Genomic DNA, 20182 nt, shown 5'->3' with positions numbered 1-20182 from the left:
GGATAACCTGGGCTGTCATTTGTTCTGAGTCAGAACATAAACTGCTTCTCAATCATAAATGTCCTTTTAAAGAGAGGCTTTGAGTCAGTGGTAAAATCTTTAGATAATAGTCTTTAAAAATGCTACTTTATCATTCAGTTGTTACACTTTGATCATATTTTCCCTTGTTCTGATGATGAGATGAAGTATTTGCAGTCTAAATATTTTTTTTCCACTTTAAAATCTGTAACGTGGAAAAGTGATCTATCTACATTACTGCAAACTTTTTAATGGCAACCAACCTTTGCTGGAAGCATGAAATTGCTCAATTTCTGTGCGGTAAGTAGTGAGTGAAAGAATTATTTTTGACAATATCAGTTAATTATACTAAAAAGAAAAAAAAGGTTTTGGTCAAAAAATCCATATTCACTGGAAAATGTTTTAACCATTTATGTTAATAATGAATGCAGGATGCAGTTCAGGAAAACTTCTGAATATGACCATCTGGTTTATTTGACTTAAGGCTTCAGCACGATTTTGCGCTTTGCTTTGTATTGCAAGTCTAACTTTTGCCATGAGAAGTTTTTGCAAACCATTTTCTGTGAGATGATATCCCTCTGGCCCTTGCTGCAGGTAATGTAGGCTCTTGAGTTTTGATTTGATCAATTATAATGTTGCAATGTGTTGGCTTGAAGTCTGTTATTGTGACAACTCCCAGGCACGCAGACCCCAAGCAAGGTCGCCTTTAAATACACACTCTCCTTTAAATAAGCGTGCTTTCTATGTGCCAATTAAATGCAATTTTGGGGGAACAGGTAAAAGAAGAACAAGAATCTGGTAGCTCTCCCAGACCAGAGCTCGGTCAGTGCAGGACAGGAGCAGCTTTCATTTATTAGTTCCCATCTTCGACAATCTGTCACTGATGAACATAGATCACTTAAGGGCACAGCCTATGATGCAAGCACAGCCTGAGTACTTGAACTTTGTTTTTGGATGTCTGTATCGTGTCAGTTTAATACCCATTAATGCAAGATTGCTCTCATGGCAGTAGCGATGTCTGCTACAGCTAACGCGGCATCGCTGCTCCCATTCTAACAGGCTGTTTCCAGTTACTCAAAAATGTTTAAAAAGCTTATTTCCAAATTAAAATTCTTGATGCTTGAACTCTGTCCAAAAGCTGATTATTCTGTCGTATTCAACCAAACCCATGTAACTGATGGTTTTGAGGATGACAGAAGAATGTTCTTCCTTCTCAGGAAAAGTAATTCCCGTAAACTTTCTCGGGAATAAGGTCAGAATCATTGTGGCTGTAATTTGAAAATGGGCAGCAGATAACAGGAAATGTCTAGTGAGGACAGACTGGAAGATTGGTTTGTTTACTGAAAAGAAGGTGAGGACAGAAAAGCAGGCAAAAAAGATTGAGGGTGTTTCATGTATACTCAAGATGTTAAAAGTGAACATCCTTTTAAAGCTATCTTATATGAGAAAATATAATGAATCATTATGAAGAAAAGACTATCTGTGTATGCACGAGTGGGTAGTAATACGGGAGACTTGCTTTTTGTCACTTTATTTTTGTTTTGTTCTTTCTTGTAAAGTTTTCTAATTATTTTAGGGTGAAAACGAATTAAAATATCTCTTCAGTTTGAAAATGGAAAAGCTTATTTTGATGGTAAACTGCGGATAGCAAGATGCCAAAATAAGGATTTATGATCCTTGCTTTAGTCCCTGATTTTTTTTGAAATGTTTTGTCCTGTTTTTTCCTGGTAATCCCTGAAGAAGCTCTGATGCCATTGGTGGGGAATGTGGTCGAGCTGCTTTACCTGTGCATTAATGGTTCCCCCCACCTCCCTCTGAAGTTACTTTTGAGTACTTGAAACTTTGACAGGCTATATGTAAGTGTAGGATATCGTTATCAACCATTTCATTTAATTCATAAGGAAAATATATCCACGTTTATTTGCTGATAACCCACTTCGGCAGTTGAAGGGGAACGTCTTTTTTGTCTTTTTCTGGGTTATTGTTTTCTAGTGGCCTTTTGCTAAAGGGGAACAGCTCTGGAATACTCAGTGTACTGCAGAAAGAAATTACTTCAGATTCTTCTTAATTTTCTGAATTGCACTAATTTTATGAGGTCTTCATTTGGTGACCTTTGCCCATCTGCTAGCAGCCAAGAAATTCTCGATTTATGAACTGATAATTGAGGACAAACATGGAACCTGTTCTGAAGAGAGTGCATCTTAAAAACCGCCTTTCTTTTGTGATGACACACAGTCCTTCTCTTGCAAATGTTTCCAGTAAAAGAGCTATATTTCAAGGCCATTGGAATTATTCCTTCTGCTTTGGCGTATCTCCTGTATATTTTTATCCGATTGCTTTTATTCTTAATTCAGGAATGAATTAAGAGATCTGTTTTAAAATGTTCGATAAAATCTCTGTGAAAGGGCTTTTAAATCAGATATGGGAATCTCAGGACTTGGTTCCCATAAGGTTATAGCAGAAGCTGTCTCACCAGCTGAAGCACATTTCTTCCAGTTCAGCTCTGTGCATGGCAGCTAGCAGAGGACTGGGCTGCTCCCAGGGCTACTTAAGCAACAGTTCATAATAGAGACTTCTTGTATTTTAAGTGAGATGAAAACCGACAGGGACAAAATAAGTATGAGGGCTATACTGAAAGTAAAGGAGATTTCCTTCGTCCAGATAGAGTTTACATTTCTTCCCTGTGGTCTGCATCGCATTCAGTCTTGAATTGCTCTTGCCCTGTTGCAAAAAGAGGCCCCCATTACAAGAGGGTGGTAATCTTGGGCAATTTGGGTCAGTAAAGTCATCAAGGGAGAGCAGAAATGAGAGAAAGAGTTGTCCTGAAGGTTAAAATGAGCAAGGTGCAGAGTGCATGCAAATTTGTCAGTGCCCATGCTTTTATTCTGAGTCTTAGGATAGATTTTTATTTTTATATTTTGCTTTTTTTTATCACCAGCTCCAGGGGTCAAGACTGGCTACATCGGAATCTGTGTATTCACTTTTTGAAAAGTTTCAGGCCCTCTTGACAGTGAAAAGATGAGTGAAAATGTGAAACAAGTGGCTTGAGTTGAGGGTATTGCTGATGATTTCATGACTTTAAGCAACCGGAACCAAACTAATTCTTTCTTAATTGGGGGCAAGGGCTTTAAAGCCAATGTTTAAAAATACCTTCATGACCTGAATCAGGATCTTCAGGAATTTGCGATTAGCAGTATTACGCCCTGGTACTCATCCAACAGAGAGTTTAGGCGAATGCTTACCTCTTAAAGTTGCAAGAAGTTTGACTTCAGTGGAGCTGCTCACAAGCTGGGACTGCACATTATTCTAGGTGCTTTGTGGGACCTGGAGCAAGTTGTACCATCCCATAGCAGGCTGATCTGTAACAGAAATGACCCCAAAACTGAAAGTGCTGCTGATGGAGGGTCTGGGCATCTACTGTTCTTTGGATAGTTTTCTCTCAAACAGATGTTATGGGGCATCATTCCCTTTAATCTTTCTTTTTTTCTTTGTCTTTTTTACTTATTCCTTTCCTTGCTATTTTTTCCTCTAGTTTACTTTTTCCTCTTCCAGTCATTTTTTTTTTTCAGTGAGGGAATTTTATGTCTGGTATGTATAACTTAACTACTACATAGAAGTATCTCTTTTTTTGTAGAACAGAGGTCAGCATTGCTGAGATAAAATTCCAAAATATTTTCTAAAATCATTTCAGATACTTAGTTTGCATTAAAGATGCCAGTGTTTGTCAACGTGTGATCTGTTTTTATGACAGCAGTGCATAGAGTGTTTAATCAGGGTACTGTTTGACTGTGTTGTACTGACACTCACAGTCAGAGGACTGCTGCTCTGCTTTGGTCTGGGTGAATCTCTGTGTCCTTATTTCAGTGCCTACAGCAGCACTGCTTGCTTTTATGTTTGTTTTACAGCATGGAAAAAGCATTTATTTTCAAACGCAAGTTAGTTTCTTTAGAAAGTTTGTTTTGCTTCTTTTGTATAGCCAGCCTGAAAGTCTTGCAGCAGTTAAGGTTGCTGTGAAGTCAGTCTTAAGAACATATTCTTTGAGAACTTTGTGTGCTTGCCAGGAGCTACGAAAGAAGGCATTTGAGTTGAAACTTAATCTCTGTATTAATAAGTCTTCTCTGTATTAATGTCTGCACATCCCTGGGAATATCATAAAACTTGGCAAAATTCCCGTGACCTCAAGTTTTATTTAGCAGTGATGGGTTTAAGTATTCTTATTATTGCTATTAAAAAAATAATAATCATGATTTTGGGATAGAAATACAGCTATTTTTAATTGACTGGATTATTTTCAGTAAAGCACAGTTAGCCAGTCTGCGTTAAGTCCTAGCAAAACCTGATTGCTTTGAGCATTTACCAGCATTTACCACCGCTCAGGTGGTTGAAATCCTCTTATTTTCCCCTTTTCCTTGTATAGCTTCCTCTGGGGTCAAGCTTCATTTGGCATTGTCCAGCCAAGAGATGTGGCTCACCTCGAAGTGAGCACTCACTGGGCTGAGGATGTGCTGACGGTACGGTGCTTTCCAGGACTAGAGGGGAGATGGTGACTTTTTTCAGCTTTTCCCTCCTCTTAAGAAAGTCTGAGGATAGAGGCATCATGCCTTCCTTCTCTGGCATTTGAGGATGCACATTTGCTCCCACGGAAAGAATCCAGCCTGTACTCTTTCAAGGTCAGTGAGCAGAGACAAGTGCATGCAACCACACCTTTAAAAGCCACATCTCTGGCTCTCACCATTTGTATACTATTTCTTTTCCTCGTCCTTTTCCAAGAAAATACACGGATAAAAGCTTTTATCATTTCCAAAGGGCACCTTTGAAATTCTATGTTAACCACTGTTTTGGTCTTACAAGCATTGTTTGTTTGCAAGAATCAACTAGCTACGCGCTGATCCCTTTTAGTGAATGAGAACCTTTTAGGAGATCACAAACTCACCTGATTCAGGGATTATGGGGGCATCCTTACTCTTTGAACCAACTGGAGATGGCAATGGCAGCAATTTACCCACAGACTAGAGGGAATCGAATGGCTTTGTGGCTGAGCCACTCGACCAGGATTTCAAAAATACAACTTAATTATGGGGTTAGCTGTTGTTTCTACTGCAGGAACAAGCTAGCTGCAGAAATTCACCATGTTTTCAATCTCAGTCATTTATTTTATATATTACTCAGGGGCAGACACAGTCTTTTTATGAGTTATGTGCAAGGCTTTTCCTGATGGGATCATGATCTCAGTTACATGCTCTGGACACTACTATAATATGATAAATAAAAATGTTAGTGGTAACAAGGAGATTTCTGGCAGCAAATAAATGCTTTACATGCCCTGCTATTAGGGTTTGCAGCTGCTTTGTTTCAGATGTCAGGGCTGGAGATATTGCTTATGAATGTATACACCTAAGTGATCGTTCTAGTCAGCGATAACAAAGAATGGTTATAACCATCATCTGAGAAAACCCAAAGAACTGGGTTGGGAAGCAGTAGTAATTACACCATTGCTGGTGGAGCTCTCCAGGCTCCATAGTCTCCTTATCAGCTGTGGTCCAAGCAGCCATCAGGAGTGGTTGGCCTCACAGATACAGGCAGGAAAATAATGTTATCATCAGTGCAATGTGTTTGCAGGTTGCTTTGATTCTCTCCATCGTGAGAGTTGCTTGTCTGCTGCTTGTTGTTTTGGATTTTTTGGGGGAAAGGGGAGAAACAATTGCGTTCAATGGAAAATGATGGTCTTAGAATGCGAGGTAAGTGCTGATTTGAAAAGGGGAAGGGTGGGAGGAGGAAATGAAGCTATTTGATTGTATTCATCAGTTGGTAACTGCCAAGCAATAAGTATACGCAATGAAGAAATAAATAGGATTTCATTGCACAAACGGTTCTTATAATCTAATTTCTATCAAGTATTCTCCATGTGGGATTTGATTTAGTTATTCTTATTTTCTGTGGGCACATTATTGCACACTGAGGGCCTCTTGCTATTTTTCCATTTGCACGCTTCTTTCTCTGTAGATTTATTTCTTATTTGCTGTTTGGCAAAGTTACATCGCTTTGCCCTGAGATCATTGCAAACTGCATCAGGTCTCTCTGGGAAGGATCAATACCTGCAAGAAGAAATACCAAAATGCCTTCATGTGTTAGGAAGTGAGATTTGGGATTCAGCTAGCAGGCATAACACATGTACAGTCGTCTCTCTTTGCCTTAAGCTGCACTGCTTGTTCTTCACATGGAGAAGCTGAAGACAAAAGTTTGATAGTGAAACCTTCCACCCGCTTCCAGTAACGGAAATTTTAGGAAGGATTGTGTGTTTGACAGACCATTTGTACATTTCCTAGCTATCCTATCAATCTTTCAACAGACAGTGACTTAGAGAGTTTGCTCTGTTTATTGTTGTCTAGTTCATCTTGCCGTTAGGAATTATCCTATTAAGGTTCCACAGACCTTTTTTTTTTTAATGTCCTTGCTCTCAGCATCCAAAAGTAAATCTAGTTTTAAAACACAATAATTGTTCCACAGGAATTTACTTTAGGAAAAAAAAGTTTATTACCACATTTTAAATTTTGGCCATAGGAAAAGTAAGAAGGACTAGTATAATTTTCATCCTTTATTAAATAAACACATTAAAATATAGTTGCTAAATCATACTGGAGATTTTAAAATATTTGAAAATGTATTTATTTGTATAATGAGTCTTATTTTGTCATTTTTCTATGTGTAAACAATACAGGCTCTATTGTCTGAAGGACCTTCTGTAAAGTCCATCTATGTGAATAAGCAAAGTCTGTATATTCTCAATATTTGCTCTTACCTGCAATAAGCAATGATTCTTCCCACTACTTTAAAAGAGCATTTTTTTCTATTTGTCTTTTTTTTTTCAAGAATCTCATTGTTTTTATTAAGTAGTTTAGGTTAAGTGGTATTTACTTTTAAATTCACAAAGCATGATAATTAGGGGATGTCATCTCTCTTTACACATGTTAGTACTGGATACCACTCAGAGCATTCTTATGTTGAGTTGTGTTTTTTCTTCATTTTTGCATTTCCAAGCGAGGTAAATGGTACAGAAGAAAAGTTAATTTCAACACAGTTTGAAAGAATCCTAGCATCACTTTTGTCGGAGGAGACCTAAAAGATATATTTATTTGTCTTTTAAACTAAAGTTATTTCACTTCCTACCATCTGTACTTAACAATAATACCAGATCGTTTTTGCAGCGTGAATTAGCTTATGCAAACATTCATCGGTATGTCAGTTTGGAAACTTTTGTGTTCACCGGAGAGATACAGAGAACCACTAAAAATTCATGGTGTGAGTGTACACTTCTGAATAATGTGGCAGATTCTGGATTACCTGACTCCTGTCCACCTGTTTTGGTGAATATTTTTCCTGCTTCAAAGCCAAAAGTCAGCCAAATCAAACGTAATAGCATCTGATAGGAACGCCTTTCTTGAGATTAGTGTAGAAATTGTTGTGGAATTTGCTGGAATTAGTGTGGAATTTGCTGTACATCCAGTCTGCACCTGCATTTGCTGCACAAATGGGTGCACAGATGCATTTGCTGCACACACAGAAAACACCTGCAGCAAATTATTGATCGGGTTCTGTGAAATAAGGTGTTGTGCTTCTGTCTTGTAGTAACATCCTCAGAAAGGAAATCTGATAAAGTCTCATCTGCCTCAGCAGCCAGTTTGGTGAACTCTGAAATCCCCCAAGCTTCTCTTCTGAATCTCCTTTGCTTGCTGTAAGACATCTGGAGGCCAACACAAGCATAGGAATTCTCCCTTGGAGTTATCATTGAAGGAAAAAGCCTTGACTCAGGACATATGTAGGAGAGTCTATCACGACAAATCCGGAGTGAAGAGTGCAGCTATACTAGAGGCTAGGAGAGAAGAAATTTGGAGGAGGTCAACTGGCATTTGTCAGTCATTCACAGACCCAAGCTGTAACCATATCCGTTCCTTGCCAGCTTCTGTGTTTTTTCTCTTCTTCTTGAATATATGAGCAGATAAAAAAGAAAAGGGGAAAATGGTACAAAGAAGAAATGTCAGCTGTGGCAGAAAGTCATTGGTGCAGTACAAGCATGCCAGATCTAAATAGTCTCAAGAACCTGCATTCCAGTATATTCAAATTAAATAATTTTAAATTACATCTTCTCTCTGGATTTTCGTATCAGTCCATTTCTGCAGTATCTCAAATGTTTTTTTCTTCTGGTGAAAACTCTTTAACTACTGCCACGACACAAGATGAATAGGAGCTCACAGGTGGTCTAATTCTATAGTTCTGTGTGGTCAGATAATCTAGAATTTCAGCTTTTATGATACTCAGAAGAAGTTTTTTTTGTTGTTTTTCTCGTTCTTTTTATTTTGCTTTGTTTTAACAAAGAAGATTTTTAACAGCAGTGAATCTATCAGCTGATTTGGATCTTTTACGAAATATGCCTTCTGCTTAACCTGCAGCATTTAAAGCTTCAAGCCTTGATTTTGAAAGATGAGATCCACGTTAAATCAAAGTCGCAATATATCTGCCGTTTGCTGCCAGAGCTCAGACCTGGAACGTACCGTGAAACAGGCCCGCGATGTGCGGGAGACTGCGGAGGTATCCATGCAGGAAACTTCAAGTGCTGTGGGATTCATTCCTGCAACGTAAATAACTCATTCTTTAACCGCAGTTTCGTTATCCTTTATTTTTGTGTGTGTAAACTTTCAACAATGAGAGTGGAGGACTGCCAAAGCTGTAGGAAATGGCAGTAGCACTGGGGCTAGACTGAGGGACAATTGATACGGGGGTGTGACAGTTTTATTTACTGCCTGTCTGGACTTTATTTGAAAATTCACTTGCTCTTGTGGGGCGTGCAGTGTACCCAGTAACACGTAGTGCTGTGTGTTGGGTTTCTACAGCATATCTGTGGCACAGCTTCACGTCAGAAAGGAAGGTCAAGGGCAGGTCTTGGCCCATATAATCAGCGTGGCAACCCCCTACTTCTTCTCCGTTGTGGGAGCTGAGATAAAGCAACTGATAGTTCATTGTTACCCATGCACTACCTGCTAAAACGCAACGAGGTAACTAAGCTGACAAGAGATTTTAGTGATCAAAAGGCAATTAACACAATTTTGTTATCCTTCCCGTGCATGGTGTATAGTGATGGGTTCGGAGGACCGCTCTTTGTGACTCCAGGTATGTCAGCTTTGATCAAGCCCGTTATTCTGCTCTGGGTTTTATGACAGCAGCTAAAAACGAAAGCATTTGAAACTGAAGCTACAGTTCACTTTGCCCTGCATATTAAATTTAACAGAAGTAAACACCTGGGCCTAAGCCCAGTAGAAAGTCGTTCCAGAACCATGTGTATTGGTGCTCCGTTCCGTTTTCCAAGACCTCCGTCCTTTGGTCTCAACAGGGTTTAAAGGAGGTATAATCTGCCATGGAAGATGAAGTGCTCACAAGTTTAATATTGCAGTTGCCACAGTGAGTTCAACAAGAAGAAACAATATCTGAAAGTGTCTTAAGCAGGAGGAGAGGAACAGCCTGGAGATGTGGCTCAGAGGGGCTGGGATCTTCTGCTGTTGTCGCCTCCTGTCTCCAGACTCCGTTTTCACCTGGGAGTGCGCTCAGGGCATCACTCTTGGAAGACGGCACTGCGGGGGATCCTGGCAGGTTTGGCACTGGTGTTAGTGGAACAAAGGCTTGTCCCTGGGAGCACGAGGTGTCTCTCATTTTGTGGCACAGATGTGTCCGGGGAAGAGCTCAAGTACTCCGTCAGGGAAGGCTACCAGCACAGGCACTCGCGTGGTCTCTGCCCGCTTGTCTGGCCAGCTGTCAGGCTGTGACCGGTTAGTATCTTTGGCTCCTGGGGCCAGCTACTCTTCTGTCATTGTTTTCAGGCTTCTGCTTTAGAGAAAATTGCTGGCCAAAAGCATGCAGCCCCTTGGTGATTACAATGTGCTTTAGCAAGCCCGTGAAAGCCGTGGCAGCTGGGTCTCGGTTTGGAGCAACCACGAAGCTGAGAAAGCAGAGTTGCTGACTGTACTGGGCTGGACAAAGCATAAAAACCTGAGTGCTGTCCCTGTTTTATCACTTGTGCAGTGCCAAGGGAGTTGCATTTCCTCCCTTGAGATCAGTTTTGCTTTCTGTGAAGTGTGAGGCAGAGATCCACAGGTTAGAAGTGTTATGCCGTACCTTCACCCCCCCTTCCCAACCTGAAATTAAAAAAAAAACAAAAATTCCTTGAATTAAAACAGTTAAATCTTTTCCTTGGGAGAAATGCTGCCAGTGCCATCAGCACTGCAGGCCATGTGGAAAACAGCTTTTCATTCCTTTGAAGGTTGTCTCCCAAAAGTGTGATAACAGAGACACCCACCCTCCTGCAAAGTCCCTGGGCAACAGGAGCTTTTCATTCACAGGGAAATATTTGTGTGAAAATACTCATGAAAAAAAGTCACGAAAACAGAACTTCATGGCATGGTTGTCATTTAAAAAGACCACTGGTAGATGCAGGCTTTCTTTTCAGCCTTGGTGACTAAAACACACCTTCCTTTCTCTGTGTCTGAGGTTATGAATTGAGAATTGCATGGCCAAGTATTTTTTTTGCTTAGCTTTTGAAGTCTCTGACAGCATGTCTTGACATGGTTAGGAACACTTACTGAGAAAAAGCTCTACAGTTCAGAAGGAAGAACGAGGCCACAGGATTAGGTGTTACATTTCCCTGGCATTTCAGCCCAAAAGCACGCTCCTGGCAGGAAGAACAGGCTGTGCTCCCTTGCCGTGCACCTTGTGCGAGGGAGCACAAGGTGCTAATGGCAACCTGAGCGCAGCGAGCTGCAAGACAGAGGACATCTGAGCCAAGGGTGTCAGCACATTGCTACTTGAATTTGGAAAAGTAAATGCAAAAGCAAGGCTGCAGTCCTGCAGAGCTAATCTCTGCAGTCAGGTCTTTGCATTCAGGTGAAGGTTGTTGGGCTGCAGGGACACGAGGGGGACACGGTCTTAGCACTGCTTGCAGGGCTGGGGGCTGCCATGGATTCGATCAAGTAAGAGCAACACATGCGTGCAATCAGTTTTACAATTTCGAGTACTTTACAGCTATTTGAGAGTACAATGAAACTATTATGTAAGCTCCCTATTAGAACATATGTTACTGATTTAAAGAACAGCCAGGCTTTAAAAGTTTTTTGCTTCTGATGTCAGAATTATCAGTACAACAAAACCATTGTGTACTGACATATGGGCTGGATCGCTGTTATCACTATTCGGTTTGATAAATTCAGCTTGATCTCTGTAGAGATTTTTTTTTTCTTTGTTTTGTAAGACAGTAGTTCAGTCACTCTTTGAAACTCTCTCGGAACACCAGCATGTTCATTTTCTGAGTGACCTTTAAAAATAAATAATATCAGCCTTGATCACAATTTTAGATGTATTGCTACTCCAGATTGATTCAACAGATGTGTGTGTTTTAAGATATTGCTTGCAAGTTCAGTGGGTTTAGTGCTTTATTTATAGGTGAACGGTTATAAAACAGTTTCCAAAAGAAATGATGGTCTTGAAGCTGACGGCTGTGCAGGACTGGGTTCTGTTCGGGGTGGTGCTGTCAAGTGTTCACTGGGTAGCCTGAGCTCAGTGGAACTACTCAAGATTTATTATGGTGAAACCAAGAACAGGATTTGGCTCTCAAGGTCTGCTCTCCATCCAGCAGAATTTTGGCTCAAACGAGTCAATCCCTAAAGAACAAGAGTGCTGGATTAATGGAAGAACATGTTCTTATTTCCCAAACTGTTATTAGGTGTTGTAAGCCAAACTGTTCCTTGCCCCTGCGCTCTCCCCCCTGTTTGGGGGAGTGATGACAGGATGGGAGCATCACATTTCATGGGAAAAAAATCCCATGGCCGCACACAAGTGGGGAGGGTGTTGCCAAGACCCTCACAGAAACCCAGAGCTGTTTGATGAGTTCCCTCCCCAGCAGCAGTATCTGGAGATAGTTGGAGCTTCAGTTTCAAACCCTTCTGGTTATTCATTTTAATGAAAAAATAATAATTATAAGTTTGTGGATTCAAGATGAAAATAGGGGAGTTTTTGTTGATTTCTTGGCACTTTTAGGTATTAAAAGTCTGATTTGGTACTCAATGCACGTTCTGTAGGCAAATGCGTAGTTGTGTGCGGAGTAATTACTCTGGAGGACACTGCCTTGGTGACCTCAGAGACTGTAACCCTCTGTTTATCACAACCAGAGATATGACGTACACATTCCCACCCCGTGCTCTGCCTCCCCGCTTCAGTGCCCCGCGTGAACCATTGCAGAAGCGAGCAGGATTTATAGCTGCTTTGCCTATTAATTCCTTGCCCTTTCTGTAAAGCTAGCAGCTTCCACATCACTCCGGATAGGACGCTCGCCTCTTGGAATTGAGCGACCTGTTGAATGTATTAATGGGAGCTGCGTTTCCTCGGTAGCGCCCTCCGGTTCCTCTTATGTGCTCTTTGTGCCTTGCACATCACCAGGGCAGTCCTGTGCTGTTTTACAACCTGCTGCCACAAGCTTTCTACAGCATTTCATCTTCTTCCTGCTAATCTCTATTTTTGGAGCAGGTGCTGTCAGTTTCTGTACATCTGTACCGTACGTAACACGGGTCGCTTCTTGTCTCCGGTGTGTCTCATTAAGTTCAGTGCCAGTCAGTGACTTTTCTTCTTGTGCGATCTTCACGACGAGTATAATTGTGGTAGGTTTTCTCTTTGACTACCCTGGTAAAAAGTGCTCAGTTTGCACTTGCAGTGCACATTCCTGCTAACTCTATTCCTCATTAAAAAGCAGTTTGCTTCTACTTATGCTGCTGTTTAGCTTTGCAGCCTTACAGCAGCCACGCTCCGGGGGGGGAGTTATCTGTGGGGTAATCAATGAGGGAGTTTTTTCTGATAAAGCAGTGTGATTGACACAGCTTCCAAATGAGTCTTTTGTTAGTTTAAAACATTTGCAGGTGTGCTTTGCTGCAGTAGCACCTCTGACCGAAGATCACTCGTTACGGGTGCAGCAGCAAAGATCTGCAGGGCCAAAATTTGGCCGTGTGAACCAAAACGTCAGCGGCTAACACAACCCCCGAGTCAGCAAGGAGAAGTTTGTTCCTGGCTTTAACTTGCAGCATGAGGTTTGCAGTCTGGGCTAGGCAGAGAGAAAGCTCAGTTCTGCTCTCTGCCACGGGCAGCAGGGAAGGAGGGACACACGGTCACCTGGGGACGGACACACGGTCACTTGGGGGTACACAGTCACTTTTAATAACCCTCTTATCAAATACTGAGTTGCTTTGCAACATGCAGGAGTTCTGCCTTGTCCAGGTATCCAAGACATGAAATATATCCCTTAATTCTTCTGTCTGGGCAGGTTTGATCAGTATAACCTCAAACATGCTACTCCTGATTTGCACCCAAGTTAGCTCTAGGAGAGTCAGAGCTGTAACCTGTCAATGAACAGGAACTGATGTGAGGCTCTACACCTTGCAGCACGAATTGTAAAGAGTGAGCCATGTGTGCTTTAGAAATAATTTTAATTACCATATTTTTCTGGTTGTATCTGCCGTTGGAGAATGCTTGAAGATGCATTAGCTAATAATTCATAGTGAAACCAGTGCTGCGCGTGACTTTGCAGGCGGCATGAACAGGGACTGCTCACGTTCATGTGCACTTGATTTATCTGTAGCTAGCAATGGAATTGGAAACCGTAGCTGTCCCATTTGCACATGGGAAAATATGATTTAACTCTGGGACCATTGGACTTCTGAGTAGGAGCAGGGGACTGCTTCTTCAAAATGTATTAAGAGATCAAGGGTTTAGCAGTAGAACTGATAGCTGTTTCTTTTCAGGGCCTTGTGTAAAAACTGCGTGGGAATTAATAAATTGCTTTGGTTTAGCATCCTGTGTATTAACAGAAAAAATGTTAATAACAAGCATATTAACAAAAACTCCTTTTGTAGCAAAACGCCTTTACGTGAGAAGTACAAGACAAATAAAATCCCTGTCATTCCTTACTATACCGTGTGCAAAATAATGAGGTTAGGGTTGTTTCAACAACCTGAAGATGAGAATGACCATTTTCATGTACTCATGAGCGGTGCTTTACAGAAAAGACAATTCTGTACCAAAATGATCCTGAAAATTGAAAAACTGATCAGTGCTTTAAGTGGGTCATGAAATGAGCAATGCACTTCCTTCACATTACTTGTAACTGCCATATTTGAGTTTATTGATGTCTTGGCCTTGGTTGATGGTAGGTTCTGGTTTTTTAATTTAATTTCTTTCTTATTATAGGCACACGGCTTACAAATCAAATAATAAATTTCTGTAACCATTGCTTTGAGAGGCATCTGTTCCTTAAGGAAGCTTTAGGACCAGTGTTTTGTTTATAAAATATGTAGTGTAAATAGTCTCTGGCAAATCTTTTTACAAGGTCTTGAGACATGAGGACATACGGGGATGCTATGGTCCTTTAGGACAGGCAAGCCTGAAAGAGTACTTGGAAAGAAATGTGACCAACTTCCCTCTTTTTAGGGGCTTATTTGGTCACAGCCACAGTGATGCAAACGGCGAATATTCCCAGTTGCCCTGATAGGTAAGGGACAAGGTGGCTGATGACGCTGGCAGAGTAAGTTTGCAGAAGGAACTGTGTTATTTTATGTGCAAAGGAAGTTTCTGTGTGTGGTTCACATAATCCTTGTATCCCAGTACTAGGTAGCGATGCCCTGTGTACGGGCAAGCTGCCTAGATGCACAAAATGCAGCAGCGGAGTTTTATTTTAGGTCACTTGAGGGATTTCTACTGTAAACAAGGAGCAGCCTTGGACAGAGAGATGTTGTATGGCTGAGATTTTTCTTACTTGCTTTGTTTTGACCATTAGCTCCGCAGCCCTGTCTGTACTTCAAAGGCTATAGAAGTATACTTAAAGATGTGATACAATATATCCAGGTTGTGCTTACTTAAACCTGCAGCAGCCAGGGAGGAGATGATCAGAGGCACCACCAGTGTCTGGGGTCCCTGCGGCAGGTAGGGAGGGGACGAAGCGAGTTAAATCTGAATAATGCCAGTGGACAAACCATGCCACATAAGGCAGAGGGGTGAAAATCCCCCAGACCTGTCTATTTCATCCTGGAAGCTCTTTTTCAACCCTGTATTTATGAAGTGCCTGAGACAGGCATCTGGGGATGATTTTTTGTGCAGCCATGCTTTATTTTGCCTTCTGCAGTCTCCTTTCTCCTGTCACAGCCTGCTTTAAGTGTTCAGACGGGGGACAAAAACCACAGACAATAATACCTCTATCCCTACTTGCAAAAGCACTCCTTCCTGACCTCTTGGGCTGACTGCCTGTGCAATATCCCTGAAGCATGCAGTTTGCTCTGGTCTTTCTTGCTGCAAAGCTGCATCGAAGCTGCAAGAGGCTCTCTGAGGGCTGGGCAAAGCTGTTGTTTTTCCCTACAGCCCGTAGTGATGAGATATGAATAAGGGAACTGTTAGGTGTTTTCCAAGATGAGAAGAGCCCCTGTGACCATACTGTTTTATCTTCTGCAAATTCTTCAAGGATGTAGCAAACTAGAATTTTCTGCGGATTGAAAAATAACCTTATCTGGTAAGAGTGCTATTCCTTTCAACTGCCAAACACAAGAAAGGTAACTCCATGAAAGTACGGAGTGAGATGACTGTGCAGTCAGATCAGATATATTAATTTGGGTTATAAGCGTGGAGTAAATGGTGCCAGCATAAACAAACCTCACTTAATGAAAGAATTAGCTCTTGGAAGACTTTGAGTCAAACTGAACTGGACTGACTCGTTGGCATACAAGAACAAAAATGTCTGTGGGAGAAAGGTTTGAATTACAGTTGTATTCTCCACCTTCAAAAGTGAGTTTTTAATGTGATTTCTTGTAAATGACATGTTTTGAAGAAAGAAGCAGCGGCCTAGTCTTCGGAAACAGAAAGCAAGTCTTGAGTTCCTTTGTCCATTCAAATAGAGCCTGAATTGTTTCCTTCTTAAGGGATCTTGGAACCACGTTGTCCCATCTCCATGTGCTGTGGATGGCTCGTTGTGGGCTCTCGGATTTAGACGGGATCTCCTCCTGCAGCTCTCTAAAAGTAAGTATGGATGTGTCCTGCCAAATGATGATCTGATAACTATCTTCAGTTGATTCTTTTCTCTTTAGTTGCAGTCTTTGTTCTCTTCTCGCCCTTTGTTTTTCTAAAGGACTTTGAATATATGCCTTGAATTGCATGTGGTGATTTAAAAGATGCTACAGTATTTTTTTACTTCAGGTGTAGCATTCGGACCCTTAAAATTCCCAATGCAGCGTAGTGTTCACTTCCATATTAGTCTTAGGTGGCAAGAGCCACACTTGAAAAATGTTCACTTCTACACTAATTTAATTCTATGCCATGTAGTATTTCAAATATTTTGCAAATCTTGAGAGTTACTTGTGCAAGTCTGGGGTTTATTATATTCTGTTTACTTCTGCTCAGGAGCTCTACATAGCGTATAACAACATCTCAGACCTGAGCCAGCTGAGCTTGTTGGATCACCTTGAGGTTTTGGACCTGGAAGGGAACAATATTGAGGACATCAACCAGATGCAGTATTTGGGACTTTGTTGCAAACTGAGGAGCCTGACGGTGGAGGGCAACCTTATTTGTCTGAAGCCAAACATGGAATCTGCAGAGGTGAGAACACGGTTTGTACATATTTTGTTAATTTTTTGCTGAGGCCCAGCCAGTGTCAAAAAAAATAAGAACAATTTTCAAACTCCTGCTGTTTATCATTTAGCTGATAAACTCCTTTTCTCACAGCTTGCAGTGCAAACAGGAGTCTTAAAGGAAGAGCAGGGAGGGTGTGGACCCAAACTGTAGGGGTCCGTTCTAGCCTGTAGGGGTTTTACAACAGGTTAAAGATTAGCTGATGTTTTTCTTAGGGGATGTGCCAATTATAATGTCTTAATTAGGTGTCTCTCCGTAGACTTCTGCATTTCTTTTGGAGGATCTGTCCAACAGCAAGTTCTTCAGGACCACCCTGCTCAAAAGTTGAAGTTGATGTTGAAATAACTGGGAAAAGCTATATTGTAGGAATTGCTTGCTGTCCTTTTCCCTAAAAGGTTAAAATGAAATTATCAAAAAGACTCTTATAAAACCTGAAGATACAAAATATAGCAATTCACCTCTTGCATATTGAAATGATAAAATCAGTTCTGCAGAGGTATTTTGGTAAAGGCATGAGATTATTTGTGTCACGGAGATGAAAACAAGTAATACATGATCTGCTTTGGGTTTCAGGGTAATCCCCAAAAAAAGTAAGGAAGATCTAGTTCTACATGAACAGTCTCAAAGCTTTATTAATCTCTCTCACTTTCCCTGCTTCGAAAAAATAGCATTCTTAGGGTATAAAACGAAGCATCTTGGCATTTACTCTGAAGGTAACTGGAGGAAAATCAGAATTTGCGAAAGTTGGTCAAAAGAGACTGTTCTTCATTTTGGTCACATAAGGTTGAATACATACCAGAGGATGGTTTGTAGCCGACACGCTATATACTCTCATCCAGATTTTTTGGAAGGTCACGGGCACATGCATGCACACATGGGTATGTAATGCACAGCATTCACTAGGGATGGCACATCCCATAGAGGCACCATAAAGAGCTGATAATGCAGGGGGTAAGAAAGCAGAGCACGAGCTGGGGCTTTGACTCCAACATACCATGTTCCATATCTTCCCTGTGCGTTTCAAAGGGATTGTTTCCATACCATTAATTTGGAAAAAAGGAGGGGTTTGGTGTCCAAGACTTGTCCTGGACTTAGTCTTGAAAACTGAGGTGCTATCGCTAAAACTCAATCACGTAGTAGATAGGTGCATATTTTAAATCTCCACATTTTTTTAGATTCATGAGTTGTTAGTGTTTTTAGGTAGAATTATTGGCTTCATCACATTCCTCAATAAAAGAAGCAGCAGAAGGTAGGGCTTTAGTTATCATAATTTTCATCTCTGGAATCCAAAATAGTATATGCTTGCTTTTCTGTTTTCAACTGGTAGGAGTATACTTCAGAGACCACACTTGTAGTTTATATCCACAATGATTTCTCCATTAACATTTCTCCCATAATGAAGACGTAATCATGAGAGAAAAAACAAATATCCCTACAGTAAGGAAGCACGATGGGCAAAGCTTGCTGTTTTCATTTTCAGTCCCCCTGAGAAAAATACAGTGTAACTTCTTACATTTCCTTATAGCTTCCTACCATGAAAACGAGGTGATATATTCTATGAGCACAGAAAGTCTTCTTTCTACTTTTTGTTTCTACTGCCCTGTCATTCATATTCAACAAAAGTGGTAGCTTTGGAGGACATGGTTTTCACTTGGCATCTCAAGTCCTGAAGGATAACGGAGTAATGTCATATTGCCTGTGATTTGTTTAGCTGAGGAAATCAGTCTGTGAGCTGCTGCAGCATGTTGTCATGTAACAGGAGCTCAAAGAGGAGCGTTACGTCCTGGTGTGCCTTATTGTATTAACCTGTGCTAAATGGTTGCCTCTACTTCTATGCAATCTGTTGCATTCAAATGCCAGCCAGAATTTGATGAGAGACTCTGCACAATAGTACGTTTTGCAGAGTGTAAGTTAACTGTGGTCTCCCACATGTTGAGAAGCTCCTCTGCTCTAGGGTGGTTACAAAGCTGGCTCTGTTCTCGGCTGCCTAGCGTATCTTGTTGGGCATTGTCACTTTCTTGGTTTCATCTGATGCTGTTTGCATTTCTTCAGGGTATAAAAAAGTCACCTAAATATAGAAAAGAGTAGATACAGACTTGCTTTGGTGTGCCCTAGATGGCCAGTTTTCATTCCTCAATCTCCTGGTTGTAGCGTGGCTCTTGCTACAGCTCTGTAAAAGCTCTCCTATTTATTTACTTCTCATGTACAGAATGGTCCAGCTAGATTTACTGCTCTTTCTTCAGACTGCCTGTTCGCTCTCTGTAATTTGATTTTCAGATGAGCTCATCTTCCTCTGTTATCTAAACCAAAAGCAACAACCTGATGATAAATTTTGCAGCCTCTGTTGCAGTAATGTACCATGAGCGTAACATGATGCTGCTCTCAAACAGGACATGGCTATAAATTGGCTCTAGCCCAGGCTCTGTTCAGAGTACATGTGGTACGTGGTAACATGGCGATTGGTTGACTCATTTTCTAAATTAAGATTAAAGGCTCAGTGAGAGGAGTTCAGTGTCTGCCTCTTAACGACAATTACACGCTTTATTTGGTGACTTCCCTCTGCCAGCCTTGGTGCTGCATTTTGGGAGGGAGGGAGGGAGTGTACAGCCACCCAGCTACCACTGAAAGATTTCTGTTCGTAGCAGCTCCGTGTTGAATGGGGACTTAGCTTTCTGGAGTTCTCTAATATTGCTCGTAATGTCCTGAAAAGCATAACATTTGTCTGGATCAAGCAATTGCTTTATAGGTAGCTGATCACTTTCAGGGAAGCCACCCATTCATATTCTGCCACTAGCAATGCACTCTTGCTTTATACTAATTCGAGTAGAAGGAAATGTATGAGATCACCATCATTGTTGCCATTTGTAATCTGAGACGATTTTCCATTGCAGTATTTCCATTGCAAAGCATCATGACCCAGTCTGCACTGAGGTATTGCTAAGTTTTCCCAAAGAAGAAAGTGCCACGTGGAGATGCCTTTCCACTGCTGGCATCCACCAGAGCAGCCCAGTTCACTGTGTGCCCTGAGCACAATTGTCGCTGTTCTTGATTGATCTTGTTGCCTACGGGTCCCAGGCATTGTCACATGTTCGTGAATAACTTTATTCAGTGTCACATGCAGAAGGGAGCTGCATCTGCGCTTTCCCCATTGGATGTCACAGTGAGCCCACGTGCATTGGGGGTGACCATGTTGTTCTTCCAGCACACTGAAGAGCAACCCCAAAGCAGTTCATTTTAGCCTTTTGTGCACCTGCTATTGGCATGCAACCTCTTGCAGCAGAAAGTATGGTAGGAAGTAAGTCATCTCTTCTAATAATGTATAAAATCATGTATGGGTACCCTGAAGACTGCCCCAGAAAGTCAGCACAGTTCATTCACTGCACTGTGCCTTTATCCATCAGCAAGCGTAGCTGCACTCATAACCTGTTTTCAGTCTTGCTGTAATCTCACTGTTGATGCAGCA

The 20182-nt window shown here is 41.3% G+C and overlaps 1 protein-coding gene across 15 annotated transcripts in view; it reads left to right on the top strand.

Moving 5' to 3' along the window:
* LRRC56 (leucine rich repeat containing 56) overlaps positions 1-20182 on the top strand; it is an 81997-nt gene that overhangs the window by 49705 nt on the left and 12110 nt on the right. For all 15 annotated transcript variants that reach the window (XM_080592609.1, XM_080592607.1, XM_080592605.1 and 12 more), the window contains 2 exons: positions 16011-16107; positions 16489-16686. In XM_080592609.1, the coding sequence (XP_080448735.1) occupies positions 16011-16107; positions 16489-16686 (295 nt within the window). The remainder of the gene's footprint in view (positions 1-16010; positions 16108-16488; positions 16687-20182) is intronic.

This window comes from Anser brachyrhynchus (assembly GCF_964034855.1).
Source record: "Anser brachyrhynchus genome assembly, chromosome: 5".
Lineage (NCBI taxonomy): Eukaryota > Metazoa > Chordata > Aves > Anseriformes > Anatidae > Anser > Anser brachyrhynchus.
The sequence above is the reverse complement of the archived record's forward strand: the minus strand, read 5'-3'. Positions and strand labels throughout refer to the sequence as shown.